This window comes from Bufo bufo, chromosome 3, assembly GCF_905171765.1.
Source record: "Bufo bufo chromosome 3, aBufBuf1.1, whole genome shotgun sequence".
Taxonomy (NCBI): domain Eukaryota; kingdom Metazoa; phylum Chordata; class Amphibia; order Anura; family Bufonidae; genus Bufo; species Bufo bufo.
Window position 1 is genome coordinate 674,589,404 of NC_053391.1, and position 24,476 is coordinate 674,613,879.

General features: G+C 44.9%; 1 protein-coding gene across 1 annotated transcript in view; it reads right to left on the bottom strand.

Annotated features, from left to right (window-relative positions):
• Nucleotides 1-1,880: 1,880 nt before the first annotated feature.
• The window catches only part of CCDC83 (coiled-coil domain containing 83), a 63,667-nt gene continuing 41,071 nt past the window's right edge, over nt 1,881-24,476 (bottom strand). The window contains exons 5-11 of the mRNA XM_040426388.1: nt 15,544-15,711; nt 14,386-14,477; nt 12,547-12,615; nt 12,088-12,209; nt 8,570-8,664; nt 4,269-4,408; nt 1,881-2,464 (exon numbers count right to left, since the gene is read on the bottom strand). Coding sequence (XP_040282322.1) covers nt 2,303-2,464; nt 4,269-4,408; nt 8,570-8,664; nt 12,088-12,209; nt 12,547-12,615; nt 14,386-14,477; nt 15,544-15,711 — 848 coding nt within the window. The 3' untranslated portion in view covers nt 1,881-2,302. The remainder of the gene's footprint in view (nt 2,465-4,268; nt 4,409-8,569; nt 8,665-12,087; nt 12,210-12,546; nt 12,616-14,385; nt 14,478-15,543; nt 15,712-24,476) is intronic.

A 24,476-nucleotide genomic window follows, 5' to 3' on the forward strand; every position in this document is an offset into this window, starting at 1 on the left:
TTGTAATTGGGATAATGAGGGAATAACACACACCTGGCCGTGGAACAGCCGAGAAGCCCATTGTCCCATTACTTTTGGTCCCTTAACAAGTTGGAGGCACATATGCAAACTGCTGTAATTCCTGCACCGTTCACCTGATTTGGATGTAAATACTCTCAAATTGAAGCTGACAGTCTGCAGGTAAAGCACATCTTGTTCGTTTTATTTCAAATCCATTGTGGTGGTGTATAGAGCCAAAAGTGTTACAATTGTGTCGATGTCCCAATATTTATGCACCTGACTGTATATCAGATGTGCGGGGGTCTGACTCCCGGTACTCCTGCCGGTCAGCTGTTTGAAGAGAATGCAGAGCTTGTACCAGCGCTGCCTTCTCCTCACTACCTGCTCGCCATTGACATGGCAGCGGCGAGCAGTGCGATTACATCTCCGCTGTCCCCATTCACTCCTATGGGATGGCTACTTCCTATTCAGGTGAATATTACAGAGCCGTCCCATAGAAGTGAATGGTGATGGATGGAATTACACCTGATGATGCAATATCAACGTAGAGCAGGTAAACGGTGAAGGCAGCGCTGCGTTCTCTTCAAGCAGCTGATAGGACCCCCACAATCTGATACTGAGGACAGGTCATCAATACAAACAGGCTGCACAACCCCTTTTAACACAGGGATCAGAAACCTTTGCCACTCCAGCTTCTGTGAAACTACAACTCCCAACATGCACACTTGCTCGGCTGTTCTTGTAACTCTCAGAAGTGAAAGGACAATTTTGGGAGTTGTAGTTTCAGGAGGACTGGAGGTAATACATATAAGATAAAACCAAAGCAAACCCTACAGGGGTGGGCAGCCTACGGCACTCTAGCTATTGTGAAACTACAACTCCCAGCATGCATACTTGCTCGGCTGTTCTTGTAACTCTCAGAAGTGAAAGGACAATTCTGGGAGTTGTAGTTTCAGGAGGACTGGAGGTTGCTGATCCTGGAGGTAATACATATAAGATAAAACCAAAGCATTATACTTGTTGCAAGCCCTACAGGGGTGGGCAGCCTACGGCACTCCAGCTATTGTGAAACTACAACTCCCAGCATGCATACTTGCTCCGCTCATCTAGGAACTCTCATGAAAATAAATGGAGCATGCTGGGAATTGTAGTTTTACAACAGTCGGAGTTCCGCAGGTCTCCCACCCCTGCGGGCCTAAAGCCTAAACCCTTGTACATGGGGACGGAGAGAAAAACAAGCATGCACCAATTTATTTTATTTAAAAAAAATACACAGAATAGTCTTTATAAGTGATTTTTTTTTTATTTTTTATGTGCCCCTTTAAAAAGGTTTCGTCACCATATGGACATCATAGAGAATTTGACCTGCCCTTGGGACCCCCTCAAGCAGAGCATAGATCCACGCCCGCTACCGCAGAGAAGCTCTGCTGGACACAGTTGTCGATGTATCTCAAAGATGGCCGTTCATTTGAATGGCTCTGTGTAGTACATTATTTGCCCTGTAGGGGAAACGTTGCAGCTTTTCTGAAACGTGGCTGCACTTAAAGGAGTATTCCAATCTGATAAAGCAATGCCATGTCCCTAGGATAATAACCCATCAACTTGTCATCTGTTGGTCTGAACGCTGCAACACCAATGATCCTGAGAACGAGGATGAAGCAGAGCTGGTTTAGCTTCGCGTCGCCTTCTGCTTTTTCCCAGCTCAGCAGTTGACCAGACTTCAGCAGTGTTTCCCAACCAGTGTGCCTCCAGCTGTTGCAAAACTACAACTCCCAGCATGCCCGGACAGCCTTTGGCTGTGCAGGCATGCTGGGAGTTGTAGTTTTGCAACAGCTGGAGGCACACTGGTTGGGAAACACTGGACCAGAGCATCGCTGTACAAGGAAAAAAAATCAATGAAGAGTGATGTGGTGCTACGCCCGCTCTGTGCCCCATTGTGGGATCCGCAACTCCACAACGTTCCCTTCAGTGGAGTTCAGCCTTGTTTTTCTAGTCTTGTGTCACCCCTTTAAAAGATGGTCGCCTTGTGGAAGTACCACGCCCTGCAGAATGCACATCACAGCCATGCAGTATCAGTCACCCATGGGTCATCTCTGCCAGTAAATTCTATACCGTCACATAATCCTCGGGCGCTTCCTCTTTGGTCAGCCTGTAAGCGTTCATGCAATCCTTGGAAACAGTCATCATGCAGGCTTCTATATTGGAATAGTGCAGCGGTCACGTTCCTTCCTGTGGTTGTCCCAGCATCCATATACCAGTGTCTGATGAATGATGGCGGTACTATTACTTTATGTTTAGCTGGTTACGGGAAGGTGGATTTTATCATCCTCTGTGTTAGCGGCCACTTAACTCTGCTGTCTGACTGCTCTGGAAGTTTTGTGTCCGCGCTCTGCTTGTGTATCGGCTTGGTTTGTCCCATAACGCTTAACAACTTCAGCTCCAGGGGGCCCGCTTGTGATGACTCCTATAAAACGTAGAGGAAATGTCAGCCAGATTATAAATAAAGTTATCACAGTTTTGAATATACTTTCTGCACAAAATCTGTGCTGTTTTCAAAATCTCTGCTTGTAGTAAGTGAATGGGGCCAAGCTTATTGTTTTATGTACAGCGGTTGGACGGGTCATGTGATGATCGGACAGCCGCCTCCCATCACCTGAACAAGTATTTACTTCCAGTGACTGCAAGCAGAGCTCTTGAAATCCATTAGGAAACTATATCCAAAGTATTAGTGACCTGTATAACTTTTCACTATATACAATGAATACGTTTTGAATTAGAAGTTTTGGTGCATTCTTTGTCTTCAACCTTGTAAGATCTCTGCTTGCTCTCCGTAAACCTTTTTTTTTTTTTTTTTTTTTTTTACACATCTAGGTATTAAGCCTATAGTCACAGTTGCGTTCACCACTGAAGTCTTAGCGCTACGCTGGAGGCATCCTATAACGGATAACACCAGTGCCCAACAGACCCCACTCGTTTATAATCGTGTCCATTGGGTTCCGGCCTGATGTGTTGTTTTGGGATGTGAATAGAGCCTTATCGTTTTCACTGAAGAGGGTTTGCTACAATTGTATCCAGTCTTAGACAACATTCTTGAAAACAGACTGATACATTGTAACAAACAATCAGATTTGTGTTTTTGCTGTTACTAAAAGTGTATAGTGCAAAAGCTGAGAGTTATAGGGTTAGATCTATAGCAGAAAGGACATGCCCACTGACTAAGGGCACACACCCATGAACTGTGAAAGGGAGAGAGCTGTGATTTATTTATTTTATTTTATTTATTTTTTGAGGGGGGGGGGGGGGGCGCTGCAGCAGAAAGGACACACTCACTGAGCCTTGATTGGGGAGAGCTACAGCAGAAAAGACACACCCCTGAGCTGATGAGAGAGCTGCAGCAGAAAGGACACACCCACTGAGCCTTAATTGGGGGAGAGCTACAGCAGAACAGACACACCCCTGAGCTGATAATGAGAGAGCTGCGGCAGAAAGGACACACCCACTGAGCCTTGATCGGGGGAGAGCTACAGCAGAAAAGACACACCCCTGAGCTGATAATGAGAGAGCTGCAGCAGAAAGGACGCACCCACTGAGCCTTGATCGGGGGAGAGCTACAGCAGAAAAGACACACCCCTGAGCTGATAATGAGAGAGCTGCAGCAGAAAGGCCATGTCCCCCAAGCTGCCAGTCTGAAATAAATCTGGCAGAGCAATTGAAGCAATGAATGTGGAGATCTCTGGATCCATGTGAGGTACAGGGCTGGTTCTAGCTTTTTACATCATCTCACCTCCTTTGAGGGCGTAAAGGTGGCTCCCTCGCTTTATACGGAAGCGAATGTCTTTTTGTAAAGTACCTTATTTTGTTTCACTCTCATAACGGCAGCGGTAATGTCAGTGTCGTGCCTGCTCTGGGGTTGCCATGGTAGAATCCACAGACCCTGTCATGTGACGTGCGCTCTTGTGACTGTGTTCTTATGAGTCGAGGTAACATGACAGGATGTCCATGCAGTCTGTGTAGATGCTACTCTGGCAACCCCAGAGCAAGCGCGATTTTTGTGTAACTGCAGATGTTATAAGGGGACGTGCTTCTAGGTTCTTTGATTCAAAATCCTCAAAACCGCTGCATGGGCGAGGGGATATGGGGGGGGGGGGGCACTTGTAATGATCTGTGGGGCTCTGGCAATCAAACAGTCATTACCTAGGTGACAAATTTGGCGGGAAAACCCCTCTTTAAAGAACACTTGCATCTGTACATTGTCCCAGTTGTCTCACCTTGAAGCCTTCCTCCTCCTCCTCGTGTAGTGGATGATTGAGCCCCAGAATTGTAGGGGGGTTCATCTCCTTTCTGTTTGCATAGATTAGGTTGTCCCCCGCCTCTGTGAGCGTCTCATTATTACATCTTTCATCTGCTCCTAGAGGTAGACATATTACATTCATCCATCTTCTGTTATTATACAACTATCGAACCTGGTGAAACCTACTGCATCAGTTCACACGTTGGACGCCTGCACCACCATCACTAAGCTCACTTCTCAGCAGTCATCTCATTATCACCAGGATAACACTGATGGGTCACACAGGAACGACCATTCACAATAGATAATGGGTTGGAGCTCACCTCCTCCCCCTCCCTGCACCATGACCCCAGTACGGGTCACAGAGCATGCCCACAACACTCTCCTATAGAAATCCTATGCTCCATGTGGCTGGACAGGTGCTTGTAACTACAGGATGGGGCGGGTGCGAAGTCTAGGAGAGGAAAGTTAAATCTTAGGGGATGTTCTAGTTTTACTTAAATAAAGATTTCTCACATCCTCACCATTTTCAGTATGTCTGCTTGCTCTCAATGAATGGACACATTTTTGTTTTGTTTAGCTGTGCACCGGTGTCAGTGAAAACAAGACTCGGACAGTCAGCCTTTGGATGTAAACAATGGATGTTTTTACTCACTGACACAGAATCCAGTCGGCACTCGATCGTTCGTTCACGTTGCAGCGGGAAGGAGCGAGCCCCACTTGGAATACGTAAAGGAATCCCGGCAACCGTATCTTACGTCAAAGTACATTGCTTTATTCTTAATCGTTCAATATAAGACGCGTTTCTGCACAAAGCCTTTCTCAGTAGGTATGTAATCAAAGTAGTGCGTCCCCTTTATATAGATAACATAACGGATCCCACGCAGGTGACGTAACGCGCCCTGCAGTAGGCGGCGATTACCACAACGCAAAACATGAACAAATCGGCAACAAGGTTTCACTTTCATATGTAGCAATGATGAAAAAGCATACCGCATTCTCATTCATAGAGGTATTCAGCGCGACGATAAGGTCTATGGAGAAAGTGAACAAGTCACTAGAGAGACAGTGAGCTAGAAACATCAACAGAGGAGATTTATAAACGTGTTCACACTCGCGCTTTGGGCGGATCCGTCATGGATCTGCAAAAACAGATCCATTACAATAATACAACCGCATGCATCCGTTCAGAACGGATCCGTTTGTATTATCTGTAACATGGCCAAGACGGATCCGTCATGAACTCCATTGAAAGTCAATGGTAGACGTATCCGTTCCCCATTGACTTACATTGTGTGCCAGGACGGATCCGTTTGGCTCAGTTTCGTCAAGCGGACAGCAAAACGTTGCAGGTTTCCGCTTCCAGAGCGGAATGGAGACTGATGGGAGGCAAACTGATGCATTCTGAGCGGATCCTTTTCCATTCAGAATGCATTAGGGCGAAACTGATCCGTTTTGGACCGCTTGTGAGAGCCCTGAACGGATCTTGCAAACGGAAAGCCAAAACGCCAGTGTGAAAGTAGCCTTATCTCATAATCCCGGTTAAGACCCTGGGGATGTATCGTACGGGTGAGCACTAGTCTAATGGAGGAATCTGTTCCTATCAATCTCCTTTCTGAACAGATCAGTTGAAAGATGACCATGTCCGTTTTTCATTACAGTGATGTCCAGAAAACTTACCATCTGCTTGTCAAAAGTGATGGTAAATTTAAGACCTTCAAATAGTCAAAAAAGGAAAGGAGGGACTCCTGTGGCCCCGCCCACACCCAAAAATGTCATCAATAAACCTCTTCCACATCAGGATATTTTTCTGATATGGCGCAGTGTTATATACATGTGACTCCTCAATAGATGACATAAATGCCTTAGCGTAGGGCGGGGCCACATTAGAACCCATCGCGGTCCCGCGCCGCTGCAAATAAGAAGTATCCTCAAACATGAAATAATTCTCAAACAAAACCAAATGCAGCATTTGTAGAAAAAATTCTTGTGGTTTGCCGGAGTAGTCACTAGTTCGCAATGAATCAGCCGCTGCCTGCATTGCACTCTTATGTTCTATCGACTTACAACCGCTATGGTTACCAACCAGCTTTCAGGAGGGATCGAGCGGAGATCCGCCAAGAAATGGGATGTATCCAATAAGAAGGATCTCGTGTTCTTAGTTCATGGTGTCAATATCTACTCAGGCACGCTGCACGCAACAATAATTTTTTCTACAAATGCTGCATTTGGTTTTGTTTGAGAATTATTCCATGTTTGAGGATACTTATTATTTGCAGCGGCGCGGGACCGCGATGGGTTCTAATCTGGCCCCGCCCTACGCTAAGGCATTTATGTCATCTTTTGAGGAGTCACATGTATATAACACTGCGCCATATCAGAAAAATATCCTGATGTGGAAGAGGTTTATTGATGACATTTTTTGGGTGTGGGCGGGGCCACAGGAGTCCCTCCTTTCCTTTTTTGACTATTTGAATACCGTAGGTGAAGGTCTTGAATTTACCATCACTTTTGATAGGCAGATGGTAAGTTTTCTTACTGTGAAGGAGCCCAGCACCGCCCCCTATACGCCGTAATCTCGCGATGCCTGAGCTCGCGCATGCGCAGTGTCGGCATAGTGTTCCTTCCCTGTGCTGGCATCAGCCGCAGGTAACGAACTGCGCATGCCCTAGCTCGCGCATTGCGAGATTACGGCACTTTAGCTTTGTGACGTCGGGGAGCAAGGAGGAGATTCGGAGGATGCGGGCGGCGCTGGGCTCCTTCACAGTGGACGTGGCTGGGCTCAGAGTCGGAACGCTGGACTCATCTCTGAAGCACGGAGGAGACAGGACTTATCTACGGTTCATTTACATATCTATAAAATAGTTGTTTTTTTTACACAATAAAAGCACACAGAGCTATGGGGACTGGGTATTGCGGATGTGCTAGGGAATCTGTCACTGGGATTTTGTGTATAGAGCTGAGGACATGGGTTGCTAGATGGCCGCTAGAACATCCGCAATATCCAGTCCCCATAGCTCTGTGTGCTTTTATTGTGTAAAAAAAAAAATATTTGATACATATGCAAATTAACCTGAGATGAGTCCTGTACATGAGATGAGTCAGGGACAGGACTCATCTCAGGTTAATTTGCATATGTATCAAATAATTATTTTTTTACACGATAAAAGCACACAGAGCTATGGGGACTGGATATTGCAGATGTGCTAGCGGCCATCTAGCAGACCATGTCCTCAGCTCTATACCCAAAATCCAGGTGACAGGTTCCCTTTACGTACGATACATCCCAGGGGTCTTAACCAGGATTATGAGAGAACACATAAATCTCCTCTGTTGATGTTTCTAGCTCACTTTCTCCATAGACCTTATCGTCGCGCTGAATACCTCTATGAATGAGAATGCGGTATGCTTTTTCATCATTGCTACATATGAAAGTGAAACCTTGTTAGTGATATGTTCATGTTTTGTGTTGTGGTAATCGGCGCCTACTGCTGGGCGCGTTACGTCACCTGCGTGGGATCCGTTATGTTATCTATATAAAGGCGACGTACTACTTTGATTACATACCAACTGAGAAAGGCTTTGTGCCGAAACGCGTCTTTATCATATATTGAATGATTAAGAATAAAGCAATGTACTTTGAAGTAAGATACGGTTGCCGGGATTCCTTCATCTTGAAAATGGCGGACAATTAAAATAAAGTGTGTTCGTTGCAGATATGGTCATTATATCATGAATAAAGACGACGTATTCTCCCATAGGACCACACAATTGCATGGGGCCCCCATAGATCAGTGGCACCTATTTCAACAGCCTTCCTGTGTAGAGGACAGTTGAATACAGCGGTGAAGCAATTACCCGTCAGCTCCTTGCTCCACCATTCACCCTGCAACTGGCGGTGTGGTGGTGGCATCATTGCCCCATGGTGCACCTGACCGCCAGACAGACTGGGATCTGATTGGTCCCTAGTGGAAACATGAGATAGGTGAGTGTTCACCCACTAAAGGGGCAACTAAGGGGTCACTATATTGTGTTGGAAGGCACATGGGGGGGGGGGCTTTCTTCTGTGTTGGGGGGCACATAAGAGGTCACCATATTATGTCTGATGAGACGGAGCTTAGCAGAGTTAGAGGGGCCCCTAGATATAAGTTTCCTTGGAGCCCCAGAAATGCCCTGATGATGATGGATGATCACTATGGGTTCTTCCTAGGTCTACCCAGACCTGTCTGTAGACTATGGCTTATTGTAAATACAAGGTTTCTCAAGAAGCTTCAGGACCTGAAGTCGTGTCCAAGTCTAGTTTGGCAAAGTCTTCTCCTAGTAAGCCGTCCGCCAGGAGATCCAGGCTGACCACCTGAGTCAAGAATGTGTTCCTGCAAAAGAAGAAAATCGATATGACGATGCAAACTCGTCATCTGATAATGTTGCTGAACACATTTAATAAGAGCTTCACCTCCCTGGAGAACCTGGATCCTTCCAAAACAATGCCTTTCACCAGATCAGCAGCACACACATCTCCTGAAATTCTCTGTGCTGCTGGAAAAGACTCTGCTCCTTCCAAAATCTTTATTAATTCTCTTTTGTAATTTTAAACTTTCCTCCATGACACTGCCTCCATCCCTATACAGCCCTATCATCCCTAACACCATCAAATAAGTGGACAGGTCACTGCCTATTACAAGATCAACACATCTCCTGAAATACTCTGTGCTGCTGGGAAGGACAGCTGTTCTACTCTAGGTCTGTACAGTCAGGTCCATAAATATTGAGACATCGACACAATTCTAACATTTTTGGCTCTATACACCACCACAATGGATTTGAAATGAAACAAACAAGATGTACTTTACCTGCAGACTGTCAGCTTTAATTTGAGGGTATTTACATCCAAATCAGGTGAACGGTGCAGGAATTACAGCAGTTTCCATCTGTGCCTCCCACTTGTTAAGGAACCAAAAGTAATTGGACAGAATAATAATCATAAATCAAACTTTCACTTTTTAATACTTGGTTGCAAATCCTTTGCAGTCAATTACAGCCTGAAGTCTGGAACGCATAGACATCACCAGACGCTGGGTTTCATCCCTGGTGATGCTCTGCCAGGCCTCTACTGCAACTGTCTTCAGTTCCTGCTTGTTCTTGGGGCATTTTCCCTCCAGTTTTGTCTTCAGCAAGTGAAATGCATGCTCAATCGGATTCAGGTCAGGTGATTGACTTGGCCATTGCAGAACATTCCACTTCTTTCCCTTAAAAAACTCTTTGGTTGCTTTTGCAGTATGCTTTGGGTCATTGTCCATCTGCACTGTGAAGCGCCGTCCAATGAGTTCTGAAGCATTTGGCTGAATATGAGCAGATAATATTGCCCGAAACACTTCAGAATTCATCCTGCTGCTTTTGTCAGCAGTCACATCATCAATAAATACAAGAGAAGAAGTTCCATTAGCAGCCATACATGCCCACGCCATGACACTACCACCACCATGCTTCACTGATGAGGTGGTATGCTTAGGATCATGAGCAGTTCCTTTCCTTCTCCATACTCTTCTCTTCCCATCACTCTGGTACAAGTTGATCTTGGTCTCATCTGTCCATAGGATGTTGTTCCAGAACTGTGAAGGCTTTTTTAGATGTCGTTTGGCAAACTCTAATCTGGCCTTCCTGTTTTTGAGGCTCACCAATGGTTTACATCTTGTGGTGAACCCTCTGTATTCACTGGTGAAGTCTTCTCTTGATTGTTGACTTTAACACACATACACCTACCTCCTGGAGAGTGTTCTTGATCTGGCCAACTGTTGTGAAGGGGGTTTTTTTCACCAGGGAAATAATTCACACAGGTGTTTTCCGTGGTCTTCCGGGTCTTTTTGGTGTTGCTGAGCTCACCGGTGCGTTCCTTATTTTTAAGAATGTTCCATAATGTTGTTTTGGCCAGGCCTAATGTTTTTGCTATCTCTCTGATGGATTTGTTGTGTTTTTTCAGCCTAATGATGGCTTGCTTCACTGATAGTGACAGCTCTTTGGATCTCATCTTGAGAGTTGACAGCAACAGATTCCAAATGCAAATAGCAGACTGGAAATGACCTCTGGACCTTTTATCTGCTCATTGTAATTGGGATAATGAGGGAATAACACAGACCTGGCCATGGGACAGCTGAGAAGCCAATTGTCCCATTACTTTTGGTCCCTTAACAAGTGGGAAGCACATATGCAAACTGCTGTAATTCCTACACCGTTCACCTGATTTGGATGTAAATACCCTCAAATTAAAGCTGACAGTCTGCAGGTAAAGCACATCTTGTTCATTTCAATTCAAATCCATTGTGGTGGTGTATAGAGCCAAAAATGTTAGGATTGTGTCGATGTCCCAATATTTATGGACCTGACTGTATGTGATCTCCCAGGAGTGTCGATTCCTATTCTCCCTTTATAATATTTCTGTGTGCCCTGCAGTCCTCTTTTCACGAATATCATCAGGAATGGACAATACTCTGCCTCTCACGAGACTAGCACACATCTCTCCTGATATACTTTGTCTCTTCTCCCACTCCCCCCCAATCCAGTCTTCCATTGTCCTTGAGTTTACAGGTCACTACTTCTTACAAGATCAGGACAACAAAAATTCTCTTTGCTGCCAGGGACCTTAGACATTGTGCCTATAAAGTGCAGCCCTAACATCAGTAGGCGAGTAGACAGATCACTGCCTGCTGAAAAATTGGTACACACCAATCCTGAAATACTCTGTGCCCCTGCAAAGTTCCTACCCCTACCTCTAATCCAACCGTCTCCATTCCTCTCCACCAGTTATTATGCTGGTCCTGTTACATGGAGTCCTTACTGTACATATAAATGGAAAGGTCACTGCCTGCCGCAAAATCAGCAAACTCTGTTCCCGAAATACTCTGCTTCTGCAAGGCCCCTGCCCCTTCCTCTGATACACTTGTCTCCATTCCTTTCCAACAATCCTGACGCTGCTCCTGTTACGTGCAGCCCTGTCCTCATAAATACACATGTATGGACAGGTCACTGCCTCCCACAAAATCAGCACACACCATTCATGAAATACTGTGTGCTTCTGCAAAGAGTATGCCCCTTCCTCTAATCCACTTGTTTGCATTCCTCTCCAACAATCAAGACGCTGCTCGGTTGCCTTAAGTGCCATCCTCATACATACACATAAAAGGACAGGTCACTGCCTGCCGCAAAATCAGCACGCCCTGTTTCCGAAAATACTCTGTTCTCCTGCAAAGACCCTGCTCCTTCCTCTAATCCACTTGTCTCCATTCCTCTCCCATAATCATGACACTAGCTACATGCAGCCCTGTCCTCAGATATACATATAAATTGACAGGTCACTGTCCCCCGCAAGATCAGCACACTTCTCTCCTGCTGCTGTCCTCTGTGTTATTCATCTGATCAGCGGTTACATTGTTACAATTTAACCACAATGTTACCGTGGTTACAATGTTTCTGTCTCCGCCCATTTCAAGACTGGATTCAAACAGGGAAGGAGACAGCAGGACACCGAGTGATACATATGTACACGGTGGTAAAAGTTCATACTGTCCTCCGTGAGTCATGGCGCGCTGTGGGCGGTAAATGTAATCTGGGATGGGAATAATAATAATAAGCATTATAATAATCTAATCCTCTTATTACAATATGGATATATCTACAGGGGTCATGAACTTTCACAAGAGCTTAGAAATCTTCACAGCATGTGGACTGTACTGCAGCACAGACCCAGAAAAAACCCGCTACCCTTGCAGGGTTAATCACTACAACTCCGATCATTTCTGTACCTTGATTTTTTTAGGTCATCAAGTCGGCAATCAAAAAGATGATTTATTAATTGCAAATTTTCTTGCTCGGTTTTAAGGACAGACGCCTCCAGATCGCGAATGTCTTTGCTGTAGATATCAACCTGGCGTGGACGAGAAAAGCACAACGTTCAGAGACTCGTCCCGTGGCGGTCCATGTCATTTTAAGGTCCAACATTCTGGGCGGATTCCTTATGATATCTTTATATTTAGTCAAAGCCCTGTTTTGCTGATACAGAGCTCCAAATCCGCCGCATAGAAAGACATAGAGCTAATGATAACATTGTAGCTGCTTTCAGCCACCACTAGAGGGAGCTACCTGCACACGAAGTTATTCTTGAGTTTAGTATATAAATGCATACAGTAAGGTTTACAATGCTTCCCTATTGTGACACTATGGACACTGTCCAGCTATGGGTTTGATCAGTATCTGTGAATTACCTCTCGCTTTAACCATTCGTTCTCCTTAATCTCCCTCCGACTCTCATCATCAATGTTGTTTACTGCGTCCTGGAAAATACAAAAATATATATTTATTTTCCCTACAATGTCCTATATTTTACATATAATCTATGGTGTGCCATTTGCTATAATCCCCAAACCGGCCTTCTGTGGTCAGGGGTAAGATGAAAAAATTAAAGAGGTATTCCCACCAATAATGTCTCCATACTGATATACGAAAACATTCCTTTAATCCAGCATCATTGGGAGCTGATAGGTGCTGGATTATTGGATGGCAATAGAACAGTAAATACTGTTATCTGAATCCCAGTAGTTTCCATATTAGTTACTTCTGCTCATGAACGTTCATATAATATTTCAGAACTCTTCAGGAATCTGTCGGATGTTCAGACAATGAATTCCTGATTAAAGGATATTCATTATACACTGTATTTACAGTGAAAAGTTTTTAACCCAATCTCAGAGAGGACCAAAATGTGCCAGATTATCGAATGTTCTGGATTATCGGACAGTCATAAAACTTGTGTGAAATTTCATTTTAAGGGTAGAGAAGACATAACATCAAATCTTACAATAAAATCTTGTAGTTTTCAGAGATTATACAAATTTCGAAAATCATGGCGGATTACTTCCAGAAACAGTGCCACATATGTACACAGGTTGTGTTTGGAATTGCAGCTCAGCACCATTGAAGTAAATTGGGCTGCTCTGAAATACCATACACAACTTCTCAAAGCACTAAACTATTAGAGACCAAGGAAAGCCTGAAGCACCAAACTACTGGAGATCAAGGACAGCCTAATGCATCTCACAACTGGAGACCAAGGACTGCCTGAAGCATCACATTACAGGACACAAAGACTGCCTGAAGCATCAGACTACTCGAAACCAAGATCTGCCTGTAGAACCAAACCACTGGAGACCAAGGACAGTATTAGACTACAGGAGACCAAGGACTGCCTGAAGAACCAAACTACTGGAAACCAAAGATTGCATGAAAAACCGAATCACTGAAGACCAAGGACAACCCCAAGTATCAGACTACTGGAGATCAAGGACTGCCTAAAGAACAAAACTATTGGAAACCAAGGACCGTCTGAAGAACCAAACTACTGAAAACCAAAGACTGCCTGAAGAACCAAACTACAGGAAACCAAGGACTGCCTGAAGCACCAAACTATGGGAGACCAAGGGCTTCTCGATGCACCAAACTACTAGAGACTAAGGACGGCCTGAAGCATCTAAATTCTGAAGATCAAGGGCAGCCTGAAGAACCAAACCACTGGAGACCAAGGAAAGCTTGAAGTATCAGACTACTAAAGACCAAGGACTGCCTGAAGAACCAAACTACTGGAGACCAATAACTGCCTAAAGGACCAAGCTACTGGAGACCAAGGACTTCTTGAAGCACCAAACTACTAGAGGACTCCCTGAAGCATCAAACTACTGGAGATCAAGAAGAGCCTGAAGAATCAGGCTACTGGAGACCAAGGACAGTCTGAAGCATCACATTACTGGAAACCAAGGACAGCCTGAGGACAGTCTGAAGCATCACACTACTGGAGACCAAGGACTGCCTGACGCATCACACTACTGGAGACCAAGGTAAGTCTGTAGCTTCAGACTACTAGAGACCAAATACGGCCTGAAGACATAAACTACTAAAGACCGAGGATTGCCTGAAGAACTAAACTACTGGAGACCAAGGACTGCCTGAAGCATCAAACTACTGGAGACCAAAGACTGCCTGAAGCACCAAACTACTGGAAACCAAGGACTGGAATTTATTTAAGGTTTTATGCTTCATATACATGTTACCTGTGTCGCCATCTCTCTGGTTTGATCCATTTTCATCTCTGTTTCTCTATCTATGTCAAGTCTTGTCTTCTCCAGGTTTCTTTTGAAATATTCTTTGTGAGATGAAAAATAAAAATTAAATTAAAGATCTCTGTCAATGAGACATCAGAACGAGCAAAAGTTTAATCACTTGGGGGTCCATGATGAAAGAACAGAGGGGCTGCTGGTTCTCAGATCTCAGAGCTATATGTTCATGGTGCTCAAATAGACTGGACTGGGACACTAAGCTTCATCCTATCACAGATGACCACTGCTGTAGAGTTATCTATGAGACTCCAGCAGTTTTAAGAAGGTCCACAACTGCTTCATGAGGACAGGTGAAGAAAGAACAGGACTGCACTCAAAGATCAGGCATGATTGTGGGACCAAGGACTGCCTGAAACACCAAACTACTAGAGACCAAAGGCTGCCTGAAGGACCAAACTACTGGAAACCAAGGACTCCCTGAAGCACCAAACTGCTAGAGACCAAGGACTACCTGAAGAACAAAACTAATGGAGACAAAGGATTGCCTGAGGCACCAAATTACTGGAGAACAAGGATACTATTAAATGTCTTGAGCAGCAAACTAGGACCAGGGACTGTCTAGAGCACCAAACTTGTATGTCAACAACTCTCTGGGAAACTAAACTACTGAACACAATGGGTTGTCAGGAGTTACTACACAACAAGGACTCACTAAAGCATCAAACTATTGGGCACCAAAAAAGATCACGGGATATATGGGCCTCTAGAGAACCATGATCCTGGACACCAAGAACAGTTTGAAGCACCATATAATTAGACATCATGGATTATCTGGGTCACCAAAATATTAGATTCTATGAACAGACTGGAGCACCAAACTACAGACAAGAACTGGATGGCGCAACAAACTACTAGAAATGCAAATAGTCATTTGGGCATGGAAAGAGCTTTGCCCTGCAATGGTCATGGTCAAACCTACAGAAACATATGTTGTGCAAAAAATTTCTGAAATTCAGTTCTGCTGGAAACATCTATGTTCTCTAACAGAATCACTTTTTCCACCACTGAGGTGTTTATAGAAAAACTCAGAAATCCTTAACACTTGAGTGAGCGTACGCCATGTACTGCTGCAATAAATCCCACCCGACTGACCGTCTATTTCAGTGAAGTTCTGTTTAATGTTGCTGATTTCTTCCTGTAAGTGTTGGATCTGTCTGGCATGTTCCCAGCTTCCCACATTCTTATACTGCAGCCAGTAATTCTTCTCTGCTTCTGCTAACATAATCTTCTGCTCCAGACCATTTATCTCACTGCGAAGCTCTAAAAATAAAGATTTAAAAGTCAGAAATGAAAGACGCCGTGTTTTCCATGTGGACGCGTGCTGCAGGTAACATTCTCTCTAAATATAGTCAACTCCACCACATGCCAGGAGAGATGAGAACCTTTAACCATGTATGCATCGCTTATCGAGAGCATCGAGTAGTAACTGTAAAAAAAATAAAGCAATGTTGCAAATAGTTTTGGTTAAAAATATCCTGCTACTTTGTGTGTACAGCTCCTATGCACTTATATGTTTCCATGGTTACAGACTACATACCAACCCTGTGTAGTCTGATCTTGCAGCCACATTTCCTTCTATCTGCCTCCTAGTTCTTGGTAAGATACATTTGATGTGTTAGTATGAAGCAGGGGACAGGTGGAAGGGACTGCAGGATCAGACCACACAGGGTTTGTTTGTAGTCTGTTACCATGGAGATACATTGGTTAGCATAAATCTGTAGACACAAAACGGTTGGGAATTTTATTGATTAAAACTATTTGCAAAGTTGTTTCATTGTATATTTTAGAGGTTGACATTGTAATTATTAATTTGGTAGCCTTCAAGACTCCTTAAAGGCTATGGACACCTTTAGGGGAATTTTTTTTATTTATTATTGCATTGTACTCATTTTGAGCTAAAAATCTTTTTTCTTTAATTGGTCTTTATTCAAAATGTTCAACCCCTTTCTCTGTACAGCCTTGAGATTCTCTAGTACCAGGATGCATGTTTTCAGTCGTGGCCAAAAGTTTTGAGAATGACACAAATATTAGTTTTCACAAAGTTTGCTGCTAAACTGCTTTTAGATCTTTGTTTCAGTTGTTTCTGTGATGTAGTGAAATATAATTACACGCACTTCATACGTTTCAAAGGCTTTTATCGACAATTACATGACATTTATGCAAAGAGTCAGTATTTGCAGTGTTGGCCCTTCTTTTTCAGGACCTCTGCAATTCGACTGGACATGCTCTCAATCAACTTCTGGGCCAATTCCTGACTGATAGCAACCCATTCTTTCATAATCACTTCTTGGAGTTTGTCAGAATTAGTGGGTTTTTGTTTGTCCACCCGCCTCTTGAGGATTGACCACAAGTTCTCAATGGGATTAAGATCTGGGGAGTTTCCATGCCATGGACCCAAAATGTCAACGTTTTGGTCCCCGAGCCACTTAGTTATCACATTTGCCTTATGGCACGGTGCTCCATCGTGCTGGAAAATGCATTGTTCTTCACCAAACTGTTGTTGGATTGTTGGAAGAAGTTGCTGTTGGAGGGTGTTTTGGTACCATTCTTTATTCATGGCTGTGTTTTTGGGCAAAATTGTGAGTGAGCCCACTCCCTTGGATGAGAAGCAACCCCACACATGAATGGTCTCAGGATGCTATACTGTTGGCATGACACAGGACTGATGGTAGCGCTCACCTTTTCTTCTCCGGACAAGCCTTTTTCCAGATGCCCCAAACAATTGGAAAGTGGCTTCATCGGAGAATATGACTTTGCCCCAGTCCTCAGAGGTCCATTCACCATACTTTCTGCAGAAGATCAATCTGTCCCTGATGTTTTTTTTGGAGAGAAGTGGCTTCTTTGCTGCCCTTCTTGACACCAGGCCATCTTCCAAAAGTCTTCGCCTCACTGTGCGTGCAGATGCGCTCACACCTGCCTGCTGCCATTCCTGAGCAAGCTCTGCACTGGTGGCACTCCGATCCCGCAGCTGAATCCTCTTTAGGAGACGATCCTGGTGCTTGCTGGACTTTCTTGGACGCCCTGAAGCCTTCTTAACAAGAATTGAACCTCTTTCCTTGAAGTTCTTGATGATCCTATAAATTGTTGATTGAGGTGCAATCTTAGTAGCCACAATATCCTTGCCTGTGAAGCCATTTTTATGCAACGCAATGATGGCTGCACGCGTTTCTTTGCAGGTCACCATGGTTAACAATGGAAGAACAATGATTTCAAGCATCACCCTCCTTTTAACATGTCAAGTCTGCCATTTTAACCCAATCAGCCTGACATAATGATCTCCAGCCTTGTGCTCGTCAACATTCTCACCTGAGTTAACAAGACGATTACTGAAATGATCTCAGCAGGTCCTTTAATGACAACAATGAAATGCAGTGGAAAGGTTTTTTTGGGATTAAATTAATTTTCATGGCAAAGAAGGACTATGCAATTCATCTGATCACTCTTCATAACATTCTGGAGTATATGCAAATTGCTATTAGAAAAACTTAAGCAGCAACTTTTCCAATTTCCAATATTTATGTAATTCTCAAAACTTTTGGCCACGACTGTAGACTGACGGCTCCTGTGAAACCTTATCTCTGATTCCTGACAGCTCATAAACGCTCATTAAAACTCAAATCTTATCTAAGAATATAGCTTAAGTAAGTCAAAGTGTAAGTGAAAGATGTTCACAGCTAGGCTAAAACTTAACCCTTTATGACAAAAACTGCTAAAAAACAATAGAAAAAATGCTTTTAGCCCAAAATGAGTAAATATGCAATCTTAAAAAAAATTGCCCCCGAAGATGTTCAAAGCCTATAAGGGCTTATTCACTGTCGCAGTCAAGGTGGAAAAAATCGCTTTTTTATGTTGGACAATCACAGCACATCTGATGGACATTGATTCTCTCTGTCAAGAATGATGGTTCCCAGTCCATGACAACAAGCAGAGATCTTGAAAACCACCGCAACAAAGTTTTCCTTAGACAATTGCATGACTTCATTGTAAAATAATTAAGTTGTCTTTGCTGAAACTGCCAAATCTTGAGGCTTAGCAAATGAGGTTGAGGTTGGTGAGTGACACAATAGGGTCGCTGCACACGTGTGAAAATCCAGTATTGTCAAGTATGTGAAGAGATACACCCAAGCACTTCTGGGAGTAGAAAGAAAGTCAGTGTGTGTATTTTTTTCATCTCTTTCCTTCCTCCTGCATCTCCCTCTTCCCCTCTCACAGCATGCTGTCTCATGCACAGACACACACTGAGATTTACTGCAGCTGCTTCCCCCTCCTCTCCCCAACTCCCTGACTTCTAATTGCTATACTATTCTAGATGGTTTCTGAAAAATGGTAGACAACCTATAGGGAGAGGAAGGGCGCTATAGGCTGCTAGAAAGTAAGAAAGGCGCTGCAAAGCCCTAATATGGAAACCTATGAAAAGCCACACCAGTTCTTACAAGTCACAGACTGCCTTTGTACTCCTTCCAGGCATGAGGTCTGACACATACATACAGTAGCTGCATCCCCCTCCTATCCCACCTCCCCATCCTCAATTTACCATGTTACTCTAGAGGCATTTTGGATGACTGAGCAGGTTTGTGAACATTTATGAAGATCCTGCAAGCAATAAAAGAGGAACTTCAGGTTCTTGGAAGGTGACGAAGATGCCATTTTCTCCTAAGAACATATATTTCTCCTGACGGCACCCTGCGGCACTGGTCTTGCAGGCTCCATGTCACTGCTTGATACTGAAAGAGGCATTTTTTATTTTACTTTGCCTCTTGGATTTCAAGGTCATCTTAGTCTAGAAGAGCAAGAACATCCCCCTGGAGGATCCTCACAAGGAATATTCTTGTTATTCTCGTTATTTTCTTTCCTCTCCTGTTGAAATCCTTCGTTCTCCTCTGATTCCACTAAGCAGATATTTTGGCTTTTGAGCCAAAGGCAGCCTGGAACACTTAAACTAATAGACTTGGAGGAGGATCACGGGAGATCAGTCCTCTAGAGAGATAAATGTTAAGTATTACAGTAGCCCCGGGATAAAAAAAAAAAATTAAAAATAGCCGCATCCCCAGGAGAATTTCACTGGAAATATCACAGAGAAAAGTCTGTGCCAGTACTTAAAGGGACAGTGCATCTAGATAAAACAAGGAAGAACATAAGTAAAGAACTTATATATGTCTTCAAGTCTTCCTACAAGACCTTGTAATAAACCAAGCATCTTCAGCGAGGGCCATTGGTGGAACTTATCTTGCCTTACAGAAAGAGGGGAAGATTACTACTACAGCAAGCTGCCTCCCAGATAGCAAAAGAAAAGGAGGGGAAGATAACATGCATGACTCCTGGGATACGTATAGTGGCAGCTACTAAACTTTTAGGTCTATTTTGGGCATAATAGAAAACTTAAAAGGAAGAGGATGGAAATCATGATATGAGTGGGATTTAGAAAAACTGTGACAGTAGAATACAGGCGAAAACTGAAACGCCCCCCCCCCCAACCCCTTTGCCACAATGAAAGCATTGCCCATGGCCCTTCCGCTGCTCCCCTCTTGCCCCTACCTGGTGCTGCCTGAGGTGATCGCCTCACCTGGCCTCATTGGTGGTGCACCCCTGGTTGTAGTGTGAGAACAGCAGTTTTTGACTCATCTCATATCCCTAGGTTTGGTGCATGCACCAGAAAGGCTCTTGGTACATACACCATATATAGCCATAGGACTCTAGTTTGGCATCCATTGGCTCAGTACCAGCCGGTATACATTTTTTAAACATGGCAACCCACCGATGACTTATGTCAGTGTTTTCCAATATATTAATGTAGGCCACAGCCCTCCATCAGAGATATACACGTTGGGAAATCAGAGAAACATAGAAACATAGAATGCGTCGGCAGATAAGAACCATGTGGCCCATCTAGTCTGCCCAATATATCTGAATACTAGGGCAGACTAGATGGGCCACATGGTTCTTATCTGCCGATATTTACCGCTAATCGAAAACTCAAGTACAGTGTGAACAGAGTGTCAAACGGGTTGTCCAAAATGACCACTTATCGTCTGTCTACAGCAGGGGTGGCCAACCCGCGGCTCGTGAGCCGCATGCGGCTCCTCGGACCTTCACTTGCGGCTCTCAGAGGAGCGCGGTCTCCTCTACATATGCGGCTCGCAGAGAGGAGCGGGCCAGGGATATCGCAGGTTTCAAAATATTAGCAGCACAGGGGAGAAGGAAGAAGAAAGCAGTCCCCTCCTCCCCCCTGTGCTGCTGCCGCTGCCACCAATGAGAATGCAGAGGGGAAGAGGAGGGGAGGGGCTGTTTTCACTGCTACCAATTAAGTTAACTCACTCATTTATTCAAATACAGGAGGCGGGTTCTGGCTGCAGAATCATATAGCCCGCACCTGAGGGGTTAAGTGCCGGGGAACGCAGCATAGAGGCCAGGTGTCGGCTATGTGATTCTGCCGGCACCCGCCCCCTGTATCTGTATTAAAGGTTGTCATTGGTGGCGCAGTGCACCCCCCCCCTTAATACAAGCAGGCCCGCGCTCTGACCTGACGCTGTGCACGTCAGGTCACTGTGGAGAGGTCGCCAGTCTTCAGAGCAGAGACAGCAGAGGTAGGATAAGCCTCCTACAAAGTTTTATTTTATTAAAGTACTGATCTGGGGTTCTTATCTGACATGGGGGTAGTATGAGCTCAGATAAGACCCCCAAATCCTCATCAGACCCACAAAATAAGTCTCCCCAGTGCTCACATAAGACACTAAAAATCAGACACCCCATGCTCACATCTCCCCTATGTCAAATCACCCCTGAGCATCTGAGCGGTCATCTGATAATAAGGCGGTCATCTGAGCATGGGCGATCATCTGAGCATGGGGCGTCATCTGAGCATGGGGCGTCATCTGAGCATGGGGCGTCATCTGAGCATGGGGCGTCATCTGAGCATGGGGCGTCATCTGAGCATGGGGAGTCATCGGAGCATGGGGCGTCATCTGAGCATGGGGCGTCATCTGAGCATGGGGTGTCATCTGAGCATGGGGTGTCATCTGATAATAAGGCGGTCATCTGAGCATAGGGCGGTCATCTGAGCATGGGGCGTCATCTGAGCATGGGGCGTCATCTGAGCATGGGGCGTCATCTGAGCATGGGGTGTCATCTGAGCATGGGGTGTCATCTGAGCATGGGGCGTCATCTGAGCATGGGGCGTCATCTGAGCATGGGGTGTCATCTGAGCATGGGGTGTCATCTGATAATAAGGCGGTCATCTGAGCATAGGGCGGTCATCTGAGCATGGGGTGTCATCTGAGCATGGGGCGTCATCTGAGCATGGGGCGTCATCTGAGCATGGGGCGTCATCTGAGCATGGGGTGTCATCTGAGCATGGGGCGTCATCTGATCTGATAATAAGGCGGTCATCTGAGCATGGGGCGTCATCTGTGCATAAGGGTGTCATCTGTGCATGGGGTGTCATCTGAGCATGGGCGGTCATCTGTGCATAAGGGTGTCATCTGAACATGGGGCGTCATCTGATAATAAGGGTGTCATCTGAGCATGGGGCGTCATCTGATAATAAGGGCTGTCATCTGAGCATAAGGCGGTCATCTGAGCATAAGGGTGTCATCTGAACATGGGGCGTCATCTGATAATAAGGGTGTCATCTGAGCATGGGGCGTCATCTGATAATAAGGGCTGTCATCTGAGCATAAGGCGGTCATCTGAGCATAAGGCGGTCATCTGAGCATGGGCTGTCATCTGAGCATGGGGCGGTCATCTGAGCATGGGGCGGTCATCTGAGCATGGGGCGGTCATCTGAGCATGGGGCGGTCATCTGAGCATGGGGCGGTCATCTGAGCATGGGGCGGTCATCTGTGCATAAGGATGTCATCTGAACATGGGGCGTCATCTGATAATAAGGGTGTCATCTGAGCATGGGGCGTCATCTGATAATAAGGGTGTCATCTGAGCATGGGGCGGTCATCTGAGCATAAGGCGGTCATCTGAGCATGGGCTGTCATCTGAGCATGGGGCTGTCATCTGAGCATGGGGCGGTCATCTGAGCATGGGGCTGTCATCTGAGCATGGGGCGGACATCTGTGCATGGGGCGGTCATCTGAGCATGGGGCGGTCATCTGAGCATGGGGCGGTCATCTGTGCATGGGGCGGTCATCTGAGCATGGGGCGGTCATCTGAGCATGGGGCGGTCATCTGAGCATGGGGCGGTCATCTGAGCATGGGCGGTCATCTGAGCATGGGCGGTCATCTGAGCATGAGGCTGTCATCTGAGCATGGGGCGGACATCTGTGCATGGGGCGGTCATCTGAGCATGGGCGGTCATCTGAGCATGGGGCGGTCATCTGAGCATAAGGCGGTCATCTGAGCATGGGGCTGTCATCTGAGCATGGGGCTGTCATCTGAGCATGGGGCGGTCATCTGAGCATGGGGCTGTCATCTGAGCATGGGGCGGACATCTGTGCATGGGGCGGTCATCTGAGCATGGGGCGGTCATCTGTGCATGGGGCGGTCATCTGAGCATGGGGTGGTCATCTGAGCATGGGCGGTCATCTGAGCATGAGGGTGTCATCTGAGAAATCTTGAAACACATTGTGAAAAACAAAGATTGCCAGAATTCTCACTAAAGCTGTCTACATTACAGGTAGGAAAGGTGGTTTAAATGCAAGCTAGAGAGATATAAATGAACCCGCGCTGACTTTGTTTCCGTTTAGAGCCCCGGAGTGTATCAGAAAAAGGGGGGGGGGGAGACCTTATATAAAGTAGGAATGTAGAAACTGGGCTATTTCACATACACTGTAATAGTATCCGTGTTTCAAGTCCGTTCCAAAGGCTATAAATCATTGGACTTAAACAGAAAAGAAAGAAAAAACGGGATAAATATAAAAAGAAGTCAGTAGTTACTTACTGATTTGCAAGTTTGAAGTTGGATGTCTTTACTACTGCTTTGTTGATTCCCCGTTTTTTGCCCGATGAAGTTCTTGCGGCTGATTTCCTTTCAGTGTCAGCGTCTATCCTGGTCCTGTCTTCGGCTTTCCTCGTGGTGTGCGCGTAACCCCGGCCGGTAGTTCGCGCGTCCACTTGGAAGCAGTGCTTGGTTTGTTGTCCTGGAAACCTAACGTGTGACGTCACACATGAAGCTACGGAAGCTTCACTGGTCCACAATACCTCCAACGCGTTTCGGAATAATCGTATTCCTTCCTCAGGGATAATTGTGGATCCTGCTGCGTTAGTTTATATGCATGTTGGTTTCCATGGAAACAGCCAATTGTTTATAGGGCCGCGCTGAAGCAGAAAAAAGCACTTTATGGCTCAAAAGGGAGGATCGATGGAGCGTTTATCACTCATGGTGGTTTCCTTACAGGGTTTTCAAATATTTGTTCTATTATCTATGTCCATCATGAATAAATTTTCCAATAATCAGTCAGCATTTGTTCTTCATCATTTTAATTTATTTTACTTAATATCGTATATATTTTAATAACATATCTATTTTTAGTCATTTTCCTTTTATAGTCATTTTCCTTTTATAGGCCCGTGATTTTACACTTAGTTATCAGTTATCACAAATTGCTAGCTACAAGAAGGCGAATAGCTCTATTTCTTGATTAAGGCCAGTAGGAGCCAGAGTGTTTAAATTATAGATCCATTCGCTCTCCTTGCGCGACATGACTTTGATAAAATCTCCTCCTCTGGGGTCCTGCCTTATTTGTTCAACTCCTCCAAAACTTGAACCCGTAAATTTGCCCTTATGTTTTTCACTATAATGCCGTGATAGTGGGTGTCCTACAAATTTTTTATTAATATTTTTGATATGCTCCCATATTCTAATCTTAAGTGTACGCTTTGTTCTTCCAATATAAATCTTCCCACATGGACATTTTATGTGGTAAATGACCCCCTTGGAGTTGCATGTTAAATATTTTTTTATTTTATAAGTATTATTCTCATTAGTGATTTCTTTTATAATATCCTGCTTTTTGGAGGCTAAGCAGGCCTTGCATCTTCTACATGGAAAGAAACCCCTACTCTCTTCAGGCATATTT